This window comes from Sinocyclocheilus rhinocerous, unplaced genomic scaffold, assembly GCF_001515625.1.
Source record: "Sinocyclocheilus rhinocerous isolate Xijiao unplaced genomic scaffold, SAMN03320098_v1.1 scaffold1128, whole genome shotgun sequence".
In the NCBI taxonomy this organism is placed as follows: Eukaryota; Metazoa; Chordata; class Actinopteri; order Cypriniformes; family Cyprinidae; genus Sinocyclocheilus; species Sinocyclocheilus rhinocerous.
This window is the reverse complement of record NW_015632731.1, coordinates 91065-109344: the sequence shown is the minus strand read 5'-3', so window position 1 is coordinate 109344 and position 18280 is coordinate 91065. Positions and strand designations below refer to the sequence as shown.

Here is an 18280-nt window from a genome sequence, read left to right as displayed (position 1 = left end):
CTATTTCCTCATCATGTGTTTCTTTGTGTTTTTCTCTGGTTTTAGCAAAATTATGTAACATTTTGGAACAAATATGCAAAATAGTAAACCAAAACTTGATGCTAAAATAGCAAATATCTGTACAGCTACCGTAAATTTTCCAGGAGAACTGACATAAGCTGGGATAAACGTGAGCCAGACAGCACAGAATATGAGCATACTGAATGTGATGAACTTGGCTTCATTGAAGTTATCAGGGAGCTTCCGAGCAAGAAAAGCTAAAAGAAAACACATAATTGATAGCAGGCCAGTATAACCCAGAACAGCCCAGAAACCAAGAGCTGAACCTAAGTTACATTCAAGTATGATCTTTTCTCTATAATAGCTCAAATTCATATATGGGAAAGGTGGGGATATTGTTAACCAAAGCACACAGATAATCAACTGTATTAACGTTAAGGAAACAACACTGAGTCTCTGTTGAAAAGGCCCAAACCATTTCATGACATTACTTCCTGGAAGTGTGGCCTTAAATGCCATTAACACAACTATTGTTTTCCCGAGAACACAGGAGATACAGAGGACAAAAGTGATCCCAAATGCTGTGTGACGCAACATACAGGACCACTCAGTGGGCCGGCCAATAAAAGTAAGTGAACAGAGAAAACACAGTGAGAGTGAGAAAAGCAACAGGAAGCTCAGCTCTGAGTTGTTGGCTCTTACAATAGATGTTTCTTTATGAAGGTAAAACAGAAAATATACCATTGCTGTTAATAACACTCCAATGAAGGAGAAAATACAAAACATCACCCCCATGATTTCTGTATAGTAAAGGAATTCAACAACTTTTAATACACATCCGTCTTTCCTTTCATTCGACCAGTACTCCAAATCACATGGAAAGCAGTCACTAGAATCTGTGAAGAAATTATTCCAATATATAAAAAAGAAATGTTAGTGAATGTAAAGTGCTTTATAAAGTCACTTGACAAAGAGGACAGTATTACACTTAACTTTAACATAGTTTCATGAGATTTATCCCGCATATATTATTTTACCTGTGCCATTACTGATTTCTCCCTCTGCACATGGAATACAGTCATAACAGCAAACAGGTCGTCCTTTTTGCACAGCCTTCCTAGTGCCAGGGGGGCAGCTCTCACTGCACACGGACACAGGCAACTATAAGAAAACAAGCTGTCATATAAAACCTCACAGTGATGATGGTTTGAACTGGCAAAATAACTTGTCTTCAGTAATAAATTTTATCACTATAATGCCACTACTTTCATACATATTTTGTCATATTCAACTAACTGACCATTTAGTGATTCAAACTGTTATTAATGTACCTGTCCACGTTTCTCTACCCATAGTATGTGTTCCTGATTGACTTGAAGACGTTGTTGTGAAGGCAGTGAGCTGTCATAGAGGCCCACATGCTCAAACTGCAGACTTCCATCCTCAGCAGGCTGCCAGTTAACAAGGTCATATCTCGCAACTGGATCACCACTTTCATCAAAAAAAATTTCTTCACCTGTTTTAACAGTGAATCTCACATCCCTCATATACTTCAACACCTAAGAGGAAACATCAGTAACATTATTTCTATATTAATTAATTTCTGTATGAAACTAAGTTCTCCTCATTTACCATTTGTGGTGTGGGCCGTCCTCTTTTGCTGCTGTTGGTGGAGGATCTGAAGTCTTTTAATACATTTTGAAGTGTATTTGCGACAGCATACACTGCAGTGTACACCTTATTTACTATTCGTAGCTCTGATATGTCAGTATATTCATTCTGCAGCTCTGCAAGTCTCTCTGAACCAGTACAGCTATCACTGCCAATGTTCCTGAATGAGCACTGAAAAACTATTTCCCAAAATTCTTTTAAAAGTTCATTGTTTGGTTCTTGATCAGGGTGCACATTCACTAGGAACTCTTGCAGGCCCATAAGTTTGGCATTTGCTATAGCAAAACCCACAGCTCCAGAAAGGAAACTGTATTCCTTTGTTTCTGCAAGAGTTCGAGAAGTGATCCAGGATTCACTGCCAACCCACTGTATCCCTGTGATGTTGTGTTGCGAAATTACTTTCAGCAGGGGGAGAAAATCTCCTAATGCCATAAAAGCTAGCACAACCCTGGCGGTGCCCTTTTTGATCACTTCCAGTGTCTTTAGAAACTTTTCTTGTGGATCACTGCTTAATATGGCCTCTGAGTATTCAATACAGACCCCTTCTTCTTTTGCAGCCTCCTCAAATGCTGCAATTCCATTATTACCATAGTCATTGCGACTCCTGACTGTCCCAACCCAGGTCCAGCCAAAGTGCTTGACAAGCTGAGCCAGTGCTCTGCTTTGGTAATAATCACTGGGTATTGTTCTGAAGAAGGATGGATACCTTTTTCTGTCACTCAGGCATGCACATGTGGCAAAATGACTGATCTGCAATATAAAAAAACAGTGTATAATCTGTTGACCACATACTTTTTCAGAAAATACCTTCCAGTTCTTATTTCACTATATAAGCATAGTGCTCTAGTTCAACACATTTTTCAACAGTTTCCTTAAATTTTCAACATTATTTTTTCATCAACATCAATTTTCAAGCATATATTTTTGGTACATGTTCCAGTGGTTCATCATAGTCTGATTACACAAACCAGCAGCAAAGTGAGTTCTTACAACAGGTAACTTGAATGGACCAACTACAGATGCCAAGCCAATGGTGGGTGAGGATGTTGACTCTCCAACAATTGCATGAGTAGCTGGTGGTCTAGGGCAGGATGTATCACTCAAAGTGTCTTCATAACCGTTCATTAAAGCCATGCCTGAGAGGATTGTTTGAGCGATAGAGCGACATGAATCATATATCTTATAGCCCAAAGAAATACCAGGCAACAACTGTGTGCTGTTGTTAATCTCCTCAATGGCAAAAATCAATGTCTGAGCAAATTTAAACTCACGCAAGTTTAAGCTGTGGTGAATGAAACACATCAGCTGTATTACATTCTGTAAAGAATTATCAGAGAGTTATACTTAACACATTTTTTAATTTATTTTTATCAGTATCATCATACTGACCTGACACATGTTGTTGGATCTGGTTTGGAAGTATAATTATGCATTTTTAGCAGAGCATTTCTATGGATTGAGAAAATTGCCCCAATGTTGATGTCTCTTTCTGCAGAAAGTGAAGGCAAGGCAGGCTGACCAAGCAGGCTGCAGACTTGTGCTGAAGCTGGCATAAAGACACCATGCACAATGAGCAGCATTAGCTGCAGTGACACAGTGTTCTTTGCCATGTCAGTATGTATTTGGGCAAGATCCTCTGAGGCAAAACAGTGCTGCCTTTTATCATGTCTGCCTTTTGTCATATATTCAAATGTCCTTTGGGGCATATTAAATCCTTTAAACTCCATTTTGCTCTTTGCACTCATATTTCATTATGTAAGCAGATATATTGTTGGTCCAAGGAGGAGTGTGCTAGAAACTCAATGTGTTTCCATTGGTTTTCTTCTTTGTCTTTTTCTTCTTTTAGCCTAAAAAAAAAGTATCTGGGGATGAGAAAAATGTAAATCACAAATCTGGTAGCATTTTTTCAAATCCCAAGCTCTCTGCAAAAAAAATTATTGAATCTAGGTTGCGGTATAGTAGATGCAATTACATAACATTCTATAACAGTTGTCTGACATTTTTTAATTCGTTACTGACACTTTTTTTGAATAGAGAGACCAATTCTAACTCCTTTCTAAGTTGTTCATACATTTTTTTGTGTGTGCATCATCTACAGTCCTTAATGACAAAAAGACAGCAAAACTATCTTGACTGGTCAAGTGATTAATTTTTGATTTAATTAATTACACTGTCACGACACTGGCTAGGGACACAAAGGTAAGTGCTCAACACAGAGGTATTTATTGAATGAGGAGCAAGAAGGAATAAGGAGCAGATGAGAGGCGAGTGTGGCACAGAGAGTCAATTTCAGAATGGCTTATCTTGAGGTAATGGATCTTTGTTTCTTTGCAGGATGAACGTGGAGGAGCGGGATCGGTGGAGCACTGAGTCCAGAGCTGGTGACAGAGACTCCCTGACATTACCTCCTTCTCCCGAAAGGCACGTCCAATACCCTAACATATCCACCGGGGAGGGGGGGTGGGCGCCCTGGAGGCTGGTCCAAGACAGAGACACGGGGCGGATCAGGGAGCTCAGGGGGCCATTGCGTGACAGGGGACTCAGGGCGCCATGGCACAGCAGGCAGACTAAGAAGCCATGGCGGGACAGGGAGCTCGGGGAAGAATGTCGGTTTCAGAGGCCCTCCGTAGGCCTAACTCGGGAACTGTGGCCCTCCTTGGGCTTGACTTGGGGACTGGATCCCTCCTTGGGCTGGACGTGGGAACTGGAGCCCTCCTTGGGCTGGACGTGGGAACTGGAGCCCTCCTTGGGCTGGACGTGGGAACTGGAGCCCTCCTTGGGCTGGACGTGGGAACTGGAGCCCTCCTTGGGCTGGACGTGGGAACTGGAGCCCTCCTTGGGCTGGACTCGGGGACTGGAGCCCTCCTTGGGCTAAACTCGGGGACGTGAGCACTCTCTGGGTTAAACTCGGGGATTGGAACCCTCTCTGGGCTAAACCCGGGAACAGGAGCCCTCCGTGGAGCGAGCTCGGGGCTGGGATGATGGCGGAGAACAGTCTTTTTCTCCTCATACTCCTCCTTTGGTTAGAGGACATCGGCGCGGCCGGCGGGCTTGGGAATGCTGCGGCGGATGGCAATTTGGGGCTTATGGTTTCATCCACAGGGTAGTCGGTAGCCTCACCTACAGTAAAGCACGAACCACTTAGCCACAGTGCATATTTAATATAGCGCTCCAAGGAACAGATGGTATCGGACGCTGGCATCTGTTGATAGATAACAATCCAATCCGCCCCAGAAGATTGTCTTCAAGGCACTTTCATTCAACGATACCCTATTAGAAAGGTCAATAAATTCCTCGACATAATCCTCAATAGGACGGCCATCTTGGAAAACTGTGAGGAGCGAATTCACATCATTAAAAAAATAGGATTTCCATGCTATTGTTGTAATTGGTGCGGTCTTCTGTCACGACACAGGCTAGGGACACAAGGGTAAGTGGTCAACACAGAGGTATTTATTGAATGAGGAGCAAGGAGGAATTAGGAGCAGATGAGAGGTGAGTGGAGCGGTGGAGCACAGGAACATCTAAAGTAAGCAAACACAGGTAAGTTCAGGTAGTGACTCTGGTATAGTTCAGTGATGTGAACTGTAGACCGCACGAGGAGGGAGTGTGGAGAGTGAGAAGATAAAGGGGAGCTTCACGAGCTGCAGCAGGTGTGGGTGATTAGAACTCCAGGTGATGGTGATCGTGACTGAGAACAGGTGTGAGCCGGGGAGGATTCTGGGACATGGAGTCCAGAGCTGGTGACTAGTGACAGAGACTCCCTGACATACACAGTGTGGTGATTAATTAATCAAATTAATCACAAATGAACTGTACATCAAATTTGGCTGAGAAATTACATGTAAAATAAAATTTAAAGTCATGTGTCAATTGAGAAGCACATCAAATAGACATTACAAAAAGTAACTTAAGAAAGACAATAGGGAGAGAATATGACATAATTCGAGAATGCATCCCACCCATTTAGCAGTAGTTCATGATTGTGGCAAGAGGGAGGTAATGTCTCCATCCCACCTTCAGGGAGCAAGGGTTACATACTGTAACACCGAGTTGAAATGTTCAACAGCCCAGATAGGAAAACTGTGTGGTGCTAATCATGCACGGGAGATGAGAAGGTGACGTATTTTCCCCGAGTTTAATAAAAAGCCTCAAGCGCCGACACACTCGTCCACATACATGGGGATCGAATGAGAAAAACATTTACATAAGTAAGCATCCAACTCAGGTCACAAACAAAAAGGAATTAAATAAAATAAAGATAAACAGATGTCGGTAGAGCGAGTTATCTCTTCACCTTTCCATCTCCTACAGACACACACTATGCACATACGCAGTTGTCAATCTGCCCCAAAACTACCGTAAATGCTCTACTGGCCTTTACCATACATAACCAAGACGTTCCCTTTCAGTCAGTTATGTTTGACGTTACATCTATACTGTGTTTTTTTTTTTTTTTTTAAATGACAGCTTTACATTGGGGAAAGTGAAGCCACATCCTTCCCAAGGGAAGGTAACAGGAGGAGAGTTGACATGTGGTAAGTCTTAAAAAGGGATGGAATGACTACAAACGCAGAGACGGACAGAAGGAAATCTATCAAGGGAAAGACATAAGCTGCGTCCGAAATCGCATACTTCCATACTATTTAGTAGGCGAAAAACAGTATGCGAGGCGAGTAGTATGTCCGAATTCATAGTATTCGAAAAACAGTAGGCGAGAAGTACCCGGATGACCTACTACTTCCGCCTGAATTCATAAGAGTATAATAATGATTCCAACATAACACTAAGCCAAACACAAAAAAAACAACTACATGTGTATGTACAACCACACACACATACATACACATATATATATATATACTATATAGAACGTACTTTTTTAACCGTCGAGTAGTACGTTCAAATTCAAATGTAGTACCTACTAAGCAGTACGCGATTTCGGACGCACCCATAGATTTACCAAAATAGGGAAACCTTACCATGGAAAATATACAAACAGGATTTCCCGAAGGGAATCTCATGTATGGGCACCTAGCCCAGTACAGGGGCTGACCAAACATGCATGCAACAAGTACTGGCATCGGGTTCCTCCACCGAGTTTGACCTCCACAGAGTGTTGGAGGAACACAACCAGGGTCCACCCACCGGGGAACACTCTGGAAGAGCAGAGAAGCACTTGCATCCCCTTTGGAGGGAAATGGTGCTGCAAGAGAGACAGCCAGACCTCAGGCTTATTACCTGTTTGTTCACAAAACACGGGACGAAACCGGCTCAACCCAGAGATTGTAAAATTTTGCAAAGGTGTTAGGTGTCGCCCAGCCCACAGCTCTACAAATGTCTGCCAACGCCCCGGAAGAAGCAACACTCCGAATGGAATGAGCTCTCACACCCAGGGGCATGGCTCGTTTTGCGTAAGGTATGTCAAGGCAATGGCATCCACTAGCACAGGGGTACTCAAGTTCAAAGGCCAAGGGAGCCACATTTGAGTTGTACAGTAAGAAAGTTATTTCCCTTAACCAGGAAATTAACGTTCTTAGAATTGACAGACAGTTGACCCTGAGAGGTCAAGTAAATATCTACAGCGGATCTAAATATTTATAATTAATTACAACTAGTTATGATTAATGATTCATATTTCCCCATGAGCTGATTCGCTACAAACCACATAAAATGCGAAGGGCCAGGTATTACAATTTACATCGTAAGACTTTATTTCACAAAAACAATATTTGCAGTTTTACTGATTTTGAAATGCAGTTAATTACATATTTAAGTCTTGCTTTTCCTTGTCTTATTTAAAATAATATTGCACATGAAAAAAAATGGAACAAAAAGTAGTTTAACAGTTTGTTTTACTGTAATAATGCAAAACAAAAAATGCATTCATACTCAAGCAGGGTATTAAACAAGCGCAGAATGTTGAAACTCAAAACTTTCTTGAGCAAATATAGCTCATAAATTTCTTGAGAGAAGTATTTTTCCTATGTATTTATGCCCAAAACAGGACTGAGTGTGCATTATTGAGCGCTAAACACATGATGTTTTATTAACAAGGTTCAGGAGGAGCACGATCAGATAATCAACCAATTTGGCACAGGTGTAACTCATTTAGCTAACCATCCTAACTAGCACAATATGTATATATATGCAGCCTACCTACCTCTGTCCTACGACAGTTTTCAAGCATTCGGTTTTGCTCCTTTGGCCATTCTATCACAGACTCAACCTTTACAGTACAAAGATGAGACCTGTACTGGGGATTTTTTCGGATCCTCTGTCGCAATCTGCTGGCCCTAGGTTCACTCCTTTTCTGCCAGTCACCGGCGCTGAGCACCGGGCTTCATCGCGGCCACTGTTCTGCTCGACCAGCCACACGCTTTCCACAACGCTGAGGTTTAACCTCTCCTCCACTGGCGAGACTTACAATTTCTTCCCCGACAACCTCGTATCATTTGGCCATGCCAATATATCCTCCGATCGGAAAGTGGACAGTATTTAAGTCTGAGGCAAAAGCTGATTAATTCCGACGAACCATTCTCGCGGAGGGTAAACAAAGCGGATCTGTACGATCTATTCGTTACTCTACAAATTAGCCAACCTCACTCCTAAATCCACCAGATCGAGCAAAGCCCCGAACTCGCCTCACTTGACACCACCATCGTCCCAGACAAGACCCGGCTTTCCTCGAGCGTTGGTCGCAGCGGCAGGCCTCAAACGAGCCTGAGCCGCGCCCCCAGTTCTCACCGCAGCAAAACCTCACTCGCTTCCCACTTTGGCTCAACTTTTCACCGTGGCTCTTCCGGCCGCATGTAGCCGGGCTTCCAGCTCTCGTAGCAGACGCTAGCGTGAGGCTGCCTCCGCTAGCGGCGCAGGCCTTGTTGCAAATTAATTTTTAGGTAAAGTCGCTAAAAGCAGGTAGTTTGTTGCTAACAGTTGTTAAACGACGTGATGACATAATGGATGTTGATGTCATTTTGTAGCCATGACGAAAAACTGCGTAGAACACACAATTAAATTACTTTTTCTGTATAAATTTTCACTAGCATTTTACTTGTTTTTTAAATGACACATTGTACTCAGATAGACAGATAAGATGAAAAAGATTGATTTTCGAGAAAATAAGTTCAACAGTGTACCTAAATAATCAACAATTATAGGTACAAACTAACAACTAAGGTGTATCATAAAGAAACTATTGATATTATTATTATTGAACAAGTGCAACTAGCAACCTAATTCGCATGTGATGTGCATACTGCTAGGCACCTCTCTCCAAGTCTCTACCAGCTGATGTGCTGCTTGGCTGGCTAGCTGTTTCAATACTTTCTTCTTTTTGTGTGGTTAAGAGGAAAAGCATGTATTTTTCATCGTTGTATTTTTAAAAGTTGCTAAAAGTCGTCAAATATTTTTTTAAATAGCTAAATTTGTTGCTAATGCTTAAAAAAAACAAATTGCTAGGGTAGTCTGAGAAGTTGTTAAATCTAGTAACAAAATTGCTAAGTTAGCAACACTGCAGGTTACTGCAGGCATTGCAGCATTTCCCGCTGAATGTTACAAACACTCCCCTTTCCCGTGACCTACAGCTAAAACAGCTGAAGCAAGCGTGAGGCTGCCTCCACTTGCAACACAGGCCCTCACATCTCAGACTTTCCTCCTGCTACTTCTAACCCCTCTTCCTTTTCAGTGGTCTCCAGCTCCCGTAGCATACGCTAGTGTGAGGCTGTCTCCGCTAGCTGTGCAGGCTGCACAGGCTCTCCAGCATTTTCCTCCAAATATCGCAAGCCCCCGTGGCTTACAGCTACAACAGCTGAAACAAGTGCGAAGCTGCTTCCACTTGCAACACAGGCCCTTACATCTCAGGCTTTTCCTCCTGTTACTTCTAATCCTTTTTCTTTTCAGTGGCCTCCAGCTCCCATAGCAGACGCTAGCGTGAGGTTGCCTCCGCTAGCTGTGCAGGCTACACAGGCTCTTCAGGATGTCACAAACCCCACTCCCTTCCCTTGACCTAGAGCAGCTGAAGGAAGCGTGAGGCTGTCTCCGCTTGCAACTCAGGCCAACACATCTCAGGCTTTTCCTCCTTTTACTAATAACCCCTTTTTTTATTTTCAGTGGCCTCCAGCTCCCATAGCAGACACTCGCCCAGAGGCCGATTTAAGCGTGAGACTGCCTTCGCTGACAGTTAACCTATCGGTAAGTTCCTCCCCTCGAACGCAGATGAGCCAATGGCAATCGAGTATCAGTTGCACGGGGAGCGGAACTTGGACATCTGTAGGTTTCAGCGCCATAGAGAAACATTGGAAGATCCGAAGCTCGCATCGGTTTGATGGTGTTTATGCTACAAAAATGGAAGAACAATGTGCCTGGGGTACTTGTAACACTGATTCCAGGTATCCTGAGAGAATAGGCAATATAATTTATTTTATTAGATTCCCTAAGCCCAAACAAAACAGAGCAAAATGTCCCTAAGCATTCAACCCCAATCCCAATGAAGACAAAAACTTTCATTTTCTGGTTGTCATACTCTCATTAAGTTACAATTTTCATCTGCTCAAGCAGAACGTTAATGTCAGCTTGCGTTTCAGCAAACCTAAATAGCGAACTGTTCTCACGTAAGTTACAGTGTAGGTCAAAAACACATAAACGAAGGTGTACATTTTAGTGCCTGACCATATTAAACTTGTTAAATGTACATTGATTTAATCGTACCCTGCGATACATGAACAGTGTTGATCCTACATGTTGTCATCCGTGATCGTGATGAAGATCGTAATATGAGACTTATCCCACTTGCATTGTGATCTGTAAACCCTTGCTACGAGTTACCCACCATATTTATTTTCAAATATTTTATATGTCCCTCCATGGAATATTTACTTACCACTTGAATCGTGGCCCTTCTGTGTCCAAAATTGTTCAAGAACATCTTGTGACAAGGTTTTGACACTGACAACTGTCATTGTAAGACAGTGAGCAGCTCCGTTTGTTTGTCCGAGGGAGCAACAGTAACTAAGGGAGGCAGGGCTTACCGACAGGTCAATTCTTGCCCATGCTCCTCTCCCTCACAGCTCTCTACTTAATTCAAAATAATGTCATCTTCCAGATCAATTTCCGGCTCCCCTCGAGCGTCAAGATGCAGCAGGCCATCAGCAAGCCTGGGCTGCGCCCCAGACTCGGCCACTCCTCACACTGTACTGCCTCCCTCCTCTTCTCAAACAATCACTGCGGCGCCTTCAGCTACTGCGCTGCACGCAACATCGCCCACTGGCATGGCTTTCCAACCTCCTATCCTTCCCACTCCCTTCCTTCTACCTCCGGCGGCAGACGCTAGCGTGAGGCTGCCTCCGCTAGCCGCTCAAGATCAGCCATCTTACTCTTACCCTTATGCTATTCATTTTCTCTATCAATGGCCAGGGGCTAATCCATGCGTGAGGCTGCCTCTGCAAATGGTTACGGCCCCTCCCTCATTTCCTTCTGCCTCTTCCTACATGCTTCCTCAAGCACCGTGGGCTGATCCGTGCGTGAGGCTGCCCCCGCAAACGGTTATGGCCCATCCTTATCTTCCTTCTAACCCTTCTCTCAAATCTAAACCTCAGTACACTTTATTCACAGCAGTCCCACTACCTACCCCACCGAATGCCGCCACTCTGGAACTACCCTCTGTGCCTTATACCATCAAGTCTCAGATTCTCGCAGAAATTCAGACCGCTGACTCCAGAGACGGACCCATCGCCAACCCAAGTACCTCACTATTCGCAACTCATATTCCCATAACTCATCCCTTAAAACCTCACCTCGATGCGTCACTCGACTCTATTCTCCAAGCAGTTTCAACCAGAACTATCCATTCATATCTAACAGCTTGGAGATGTTTCAAAGCTTTTCATCTCTCCTATAACCTGCAATTTCCCGATCTTTCTCTCCTCGCAATTACTTCATTTATTTCCTACCTGAAATCAGTGAAGATATTCTCCAAGCAGTTTCACCCAGAACTATCCATTCATATCTAACAGCTTGGAGATGTTTCAAAGCTTTTCATCTCTCCTATAACCTGCAATTTCCCGATCTTTCTCTCCTCGCAATTACTTCATTTATTTCCTACCTGAAATCAGTGAAGAACCTCCAAGCCGGATCTATTAAAGGTTACTTAACTCGTAGCATGGAATAGAATGCTGTCACCAATGATTTCATATTGCTGAATGCTTCTATTCTTCTATGCTTCTGTTGCTTTGCAATGATTTGTATCGTGAAAAGCGCTGTACAAATAAACTTGACTTGACTTCTATTTGAGTGTGCCGCTCGCCTGAGGCTGCGGCTGCGCTCACTGAGACAGACCGCTCTCACTATGAGAGTTTGTGTCTCGCTCAGCTTTGCTCGCGGTTCACCTTCATCAATGAAGGCGGCCCCGCTCCTCCCCTCATCTGCCATGGGCGGATCTAAGAAAATGCATGCAGCATTTTGATCGGCCGTGTATTTACACGTGAGGATCATCAGTACCCCTCATCTAACCGGTTTGATCATTTAGGCGGATTGAAAGAGAATGCTATCACTAATTATTTTTATCACTGACAGCTTCAGATTTAGTCGCGCTCACGGGGCTGGCTGCTCTCACTTTGAGAGCATTTATTCTAGCAAAGCATTTTTGAGAGGAAAAGGAAGGGATCAGTTCTCGCTGAGGAGCATTTTTGAGAGGAAAAGGAAGGGATCAGTTCTCGCTGAGGACAGAACTCCCTCAAAGAAAGCTCGTGCTCGCTCTCCATCCCTCTGTTAAACACCTGAGCGATGGATGTTCTATTCAAGCAAACTACTGCTGTGATAGCAGACCCACAAGAGCATTCTTCTCTCCTCACATCTGCGAATGCAAGTTCCCCGCCCATGTTTGGCGAACTTCTATTCAACAAAATGGAGCCTCTTGCCACACGGTTCATGGCCTGGCAGCCATTTCCGGTGTTTCAAGTTGGGTTCTAAATATACAGTAAACGAGGTTACTCGCTCTAGTTCGCTCGCAGGCCACCTCGTTTCAGAGGTATTATCCAGACTTCGGTACGGGACAATGAAGAACATGTTCTCCGGTCCAAAGTACAAGCACTGCATGCAAAAGGTGCTGTGGAAATGGTACCTCTAGCGAACAGCGAGTCAGGCTTTTCAGTCGCTACTTCCTTGTTCCAAAGAAGGATGGTGGGCTCAGATCTATTCTAGATCTCAGACATCTGAATCGCTCACTTATGAGATGGCCTTTCAGATGTTAACTTTGAAACAGATCCTCGCGCAGATTTGCCCCGAGGACTGGTCTCTAAAAGTGAATCTGAAAGATGCTTACTTTCACATCCACTCAGCCCCCCATCACAGACCGTTCTTGAGATTCGCATTCGAGGGAGTGGCCTATCAGTATGTAGTCCTTCCGTTTGGACTGTCTCTGGCCCCGCGCACTTTTACGAAGTGCATAGACGCAGCTCTTTCCTCTCTGAGACAGATGGGAATCCACATATTGAATTACTTTGACGATTGGCTGGTTCTAGCCAGATCAGAACGGGAATTGACCGCTCACAGAGAGCTGTTTTCTCAGCCACTTAGAGCACCTCAGGTTGATGATCAACCCACAGAAGGGTCATCTGTTACCCAGCCAGAAGGCTGTCTTTCTGGGAATGATTTTAGTTTCTGCCCAAATGCGGGCATGGATTACGCTTGAATGATCCCTGATTATTCAGCGATTAGTGGCATCTCTCAAACCGGGAATGATACATCCCTTCAAGGTTTTTTTAGAGGTTACTCTGCCTCATGACGGCCGCCGCCTCTGTCATACCTCTAGGCCTGCTCCACATGCAGACTCTTCAATTTGGGCTCAAAGCCCGTGTTCTATTCCGCGCCTGGCGCCTGGGATGGTTTTGCATCAGGGTAAACCACCGCTGTGACAGAGCTGTGGCCCCTCAACAACCTCTTGCCTGTTTCAAACAGGCGTGCAGTTAGGACTGACCACCAAAAGGAAGATGGTTACAACAGACGCCTCCAACTTGGGTTTGGGCGCCCTGTTGGAGGGCGATCCGGCGTTCGGCTCCTGGTCAGCCCCAGAGCAACGCCTGCATATCAACTGCCTAGAAATGTCAGTGTTTTTTTAGTCCTGAAAACCTTCCTGCCGGACTTCAGGGGGCACCATGTTTTAGTCCAGTCGGACAGCATGACGGTGGTAGTCTACATCAATCACCAAGGCGGTCTTAGGTCACCCCTTCCTTACAGGATGGCTCGTCGCCGCCTTCTTTGGGCACAAAACAAACTCCTCTCATTAAGGGCGGTTCATGTGCCAGGCAGACTGAACCTGGGTGCAGATATGCTGTCCAGAGGCAATGTAGCTCCAGGGGAATGGATGCTACATCCTCAAACGGTTCTGAAAATCTGGTCTGTCTGGAAGGCAGAGGTCAACCTCTTCGCCTCAGAAGACAACTCTTACTGCCCCACTTATTTCTCAATACAGCGAGACGCTCTGGCCCACGACTGGCCCAATCCTCACCTGTAAGCCTTTTCCCCAATCGCCCTGATCCTGGAGCCGGAGTTGTGGAGCCTTCATGAATGGAGCCTTGATGGGTGCTTGGCCTGCTTCTAGCGAGAGTGAGCAGTACCATTTTAGAGGCTAGAGTGCTGTCTACAAGACGCCTTTACAGCCAAAAATGGTTAATCTTCCTTAACTGGTGTTCTGCATGAAGTTTGGACCTGGCCTCATGTGACGTGTACCACGTGCTAACGTTTTTGCAAGAGCCGATGGATAACGGGCATGCCCCTTCCACGCTCAAAGTATATGTGGCAGCTATCGCAGCGAAGCATCGCAGCGATCTGATCTTTAAGTTCTTGAAGGGTGTCCAGAGGCTGAACACTCCTCGTCCTCAGACGGTGCCGTCACGGGACTTGTTAACAGTCCTGAAGGCCCTGCGAGGCCACCCTTTCGAGCTGCTTAGTTCGGCCGACTTGCGGCCCTTATCGCTTAAAATGGCCTTCCTCCTAGCTCTGGTGTCGATTAAGCGAGTGGGCGACTTGCAAGTGCTGTCAGTCAGCACTTCATGTCTTGAGTTCGGACCTAACGACTGTAAGGTGCTCTTGAATCAGAGCCCAGGGGCCTGATGTATAAACGTTGCGTATGCACAAAATGGGCATGGCAATGTGCGTACGCAATTTTCCACGCACATATCGGGATTTATAAAAAATAAACTAGGCGCAAATATGTGCGCACCGTACGGACAGTCTAGACCATGCGTACACACTCTTTTACTGGAGGGAGCGAAATAAGGAAGCAAACAGAATGATTTTAAGCACGCGGGACTCTGTGCCGGCATAAAATCTCTCAAGCCTGATTGCTCATAGTTCATTGTTTCTTCCTCCGAGGTAACAGGTAGGGGAGAAACTTGAGAGCGGGAGAGGCGGGGCTGCCTTCATTGAAGAAGGGGATCTGCGAGCAAAGCAGGGACAGTCTAATTTGTCTCAGTCTGTTATGTCCCCCTGCACTCCGAGCAGGGGGACATAAGAACTGTCAGAGGAATCCGTCAAGAGAAAGACACGGATTTACCAAGGGAAACCGTACCATGGAAAGAACATATAGGATTACCCAAGAGGAATAGTTCTTTCAGCAATCATTGGGGTGCAGAGTCCCACCCATGTAGAAATGTGAAATCATAAGACTGAATGTAGCACAGTCTAAAATCGCTGTCCGGGACCCCGATCAGGGGGACACAACAGGAACTGACAGATGAATCCAACCAGAAAAAGACATGGGTTTACAAAGAGAAAACCGCACTGTGGAAAAAAGGTACAGGTTTACGCAAGAGGAATCTCATGTATTGGGCGCCTGGACCAATACAAGGGGTGACAGATGACAAACAACACAAGTACTAGACCTGGCATCGGACTCCTCTGCTGAGTCAGAATGCCACAGAGTGCTGGAGGAACTCAACTAGGGTTCACTGAACGGGGAATTTACTGGAAGAAGACGAAAGTTACTCAACTTTTTTGAACTTACTCAAGCGGCTCAAAAGGAACTCTCTGTAGTCCAGACGGGGAAAGAGAACCTATATAGAGAATATATATATTAGGGCTGTCAGTCGATTAAAATGTTTTATCTAATTAATTACATGATGTGTTGATTAATTAATCTAATTAATCGCAAATTACATTTGTCTGTGAAAATACCCCCAAAATATTATTTAATGATATTTTTGTGTTAAATGAGAAAGTATTATGTACACATTATAAATAGTAGCTTTAGAAAAAAAAATTTGATTGAACATAAAAGTTATTACACATAAAAGTTTCACTTCTGCCAGCGCACAATCCCGATAAATATACACACAGTTTGTATATACAGTATTGAAGTGGACCATTCACGCTAACATAATCTGTTATTAAGTGTTAAGTGAACGTTTGGGGAACTGTTGGGGAAAACATTTGATGTGTAACATTATATTAGATCCATGCAATAGTCTTTATATATTTACATTTACATTTACATTTAGTCATTTAGCAGATGCTTTATCCAAAGCAACTGACAAATGAGGACAATGGAAGCAATCAAAATCAACAAAACAAGTCTCAGTTAGCCTAATGCAGTACACATAGCAAGGTTTTTTTATAATTATATAATAAACAAAAAGAAAACAGATAGAATAGAAAAGGAATAGAGCAAGCTGGTGTTAGAGGCATTTTTTATTTTTGTTAATTGTATAATAAATAAAAAGACAACAAATACAATACAAAAATAATAGAGAAGCTAGTGTTAGTATATAGGCCATCTGTCTCATTAATCTAACAATAAAAGAAAAGATCGCTGCTCTTGATTGAACTGCTTTTGTAGTTTTAATAATCAATATATTTGTAATGAACACACTGAAGTGATTTTAACATTTGATTATTTGTTTTTCTTACTTGAATGCTTTTGTTTAGATGTAAAATTAAAAAAAGTAATGCACTATGCCTATTTGTTTCTTTATTATACTGTTGTTGTGCAAATGTTCTAATTTTTAATAACAAAGATAAAATAAAAAATGGCTGTATTGTGATTATTAATAGACTATAGTAATTAATATTAAGAAAGGAAGTGGAGGAAGCAATGCAACATTGCTAGGTGATTTTGCTTTGGAACCTTCAGAAAACTTCAACTTGATTTTTCTCAGAACTGACCTTGCTGACTTTGTTGACTTCAAACGGGTGTAGCTCAGTTATTTTTCATCCGATTCCAACAAATCATATATCATATCAGCCTTTTAATGGAGAATGTGAGATTAAAAATAACTCATTTTTGAAAATTTGCACATTGTGACACATTTTGCCAGCACAGGTCACATTTATTTTCAAACTATTTTTTTGCATTTTAATCTGAAGTACAACATGCCCTAGACATTGTTTGAAAATATTTTGATTCTTTATTGTTCAGTCACACTTTACATTGGGGCTTCATTAGTTAACATTAGTTAATTCATTAGTTAACATAAATTGCCAAAGAAAAAATTCGTCTAAACATTCATTAATCTTAGGTATAGTTCTAATATTCAATAACACATTGTTAAAATCAAAAGTTGCAACTGTGTTATTTAATGAGCTAACCTGAACTAAGAGATGTATTTTTTTTAACAAAGATTAATTACTTCTGTAGCAAATGTAGCTATTGCTCATTGATGTTAATACATTAACTAAGGTTAACTAATGAGATCTTATTGTAAAATGATACCTCTTGGTCTTTATAATTCTTTTCCGCAATGTTCAGTTACTGTTGTCATAAGAAAAAAGTTATTAAACCTGTTGTACTGTATTATGACAACACTTTTTTTGCAACTAAATTTCAATATCGCGATAATACCGTATGCCATGATAAAAGCATTAGCAATTAACCCTTTGAGTGGTACAGTCCCACATATGGGATTTTTATGTCCGTGCCCCTGGGAGTACGGTCCCACATATGGGATTTAGAACGTTCGGTGATGTCACATAACTGCCAAATTCAAACTGTGGTTTTGCGCGTTGGCTGACGCTGAGCCAGAGAGAGACATGCACTGCGCTTGTCATATTATCAAAGTTCACTCTATTCTTCACCCAGTTCACCGGCCACTTATTACTTGTATTTTGGGAGAAATTGATGAATTCACGTGCTGTAAATCCGATTGACAGGACTCCAAGTCCAGAACTGTTGTGCGGCACAGATGGGGGACAGCCCCACTCGGGCTAGGATTTCCCGCTTGACCGCGCCGTAGACCGTACATTTGTAACTGATTAATTATAGTCTAAATAAAGAAAAAATCTTTATGTGTGTGTGTTATGTGAGCATGGTGTAGTTTGCTGGTCAGCCAGGCCGTTGGTGCCTGGCTTACCGGGGGTCATTTACGTCTCTTTGGAATATGTTTGAAGTTTGATGGGGAGACGAGAGTGGTGAAACTGTTTAGCATCTCCTTGATAGTGGGGGGAACCATTGGCAATTTAGCACCCATGTAAATGTAGAATGTGGGGCCATGTCTGTAATTTATATACAATTGTCAAAAGGCTAAAAGGGGTCTCTAAGACATAAAACCCCAATGATCATCTATGATTTTTAGCAGATGCTACACACACACACATATATATATATATATATATATAT

The 18280-nt window shown here is 43.1% G+C and overlaps 2 protein-coding genes across 2 annotated transcripts in view; one reads left to right on the top strand and one right to left on the bottom strand.

Moving 5' to 3' along the window:
• On the bottom strand, nucleotides 1-3281 carry LOC107742941 (extracellular calcium-sensing receptor-like). Its single transcript, XM_016556024.1, has 6 exons — nucleotides 3061-3281; nucleotides 2662-2953; nucleotides 1633-2421; nucleotides 1332-1559; nucleotides 1038-1161; nucleotides 1-896 (listed from the first exon to the last, which is right to left on the bottom strand). Exons 1-6 carry the CDS (start codon nucleotides 3279-3281, stop codon nucleotides 1-3), a joined length of 2550 nt encoding a protein of 849 aa, XP_016411510.1.
• Nucleotides 3282-13996: 10715 nt separating this feature from the next.
• Nucleotides 13997-18280, top strand: part of LOC107742934 (vomeronasal type-2 receptor 1-like) — a 26945-nt gene continuing 22661 nt past the window's right edge. The window contains exons 1-2 of the mRNA XM_016556020.1: nucleotides 13997-14178; nucleotides 14370-14617. Of these exons, the coding sequence (XP_016411506.1) occupies nucleotides 13997-14178; nucleotides 14370-14617 (430 nt within the window). The remainder of the gene's footprint in view (nucleotides 14179-14369; nucleotides 14618-18280) is intronic.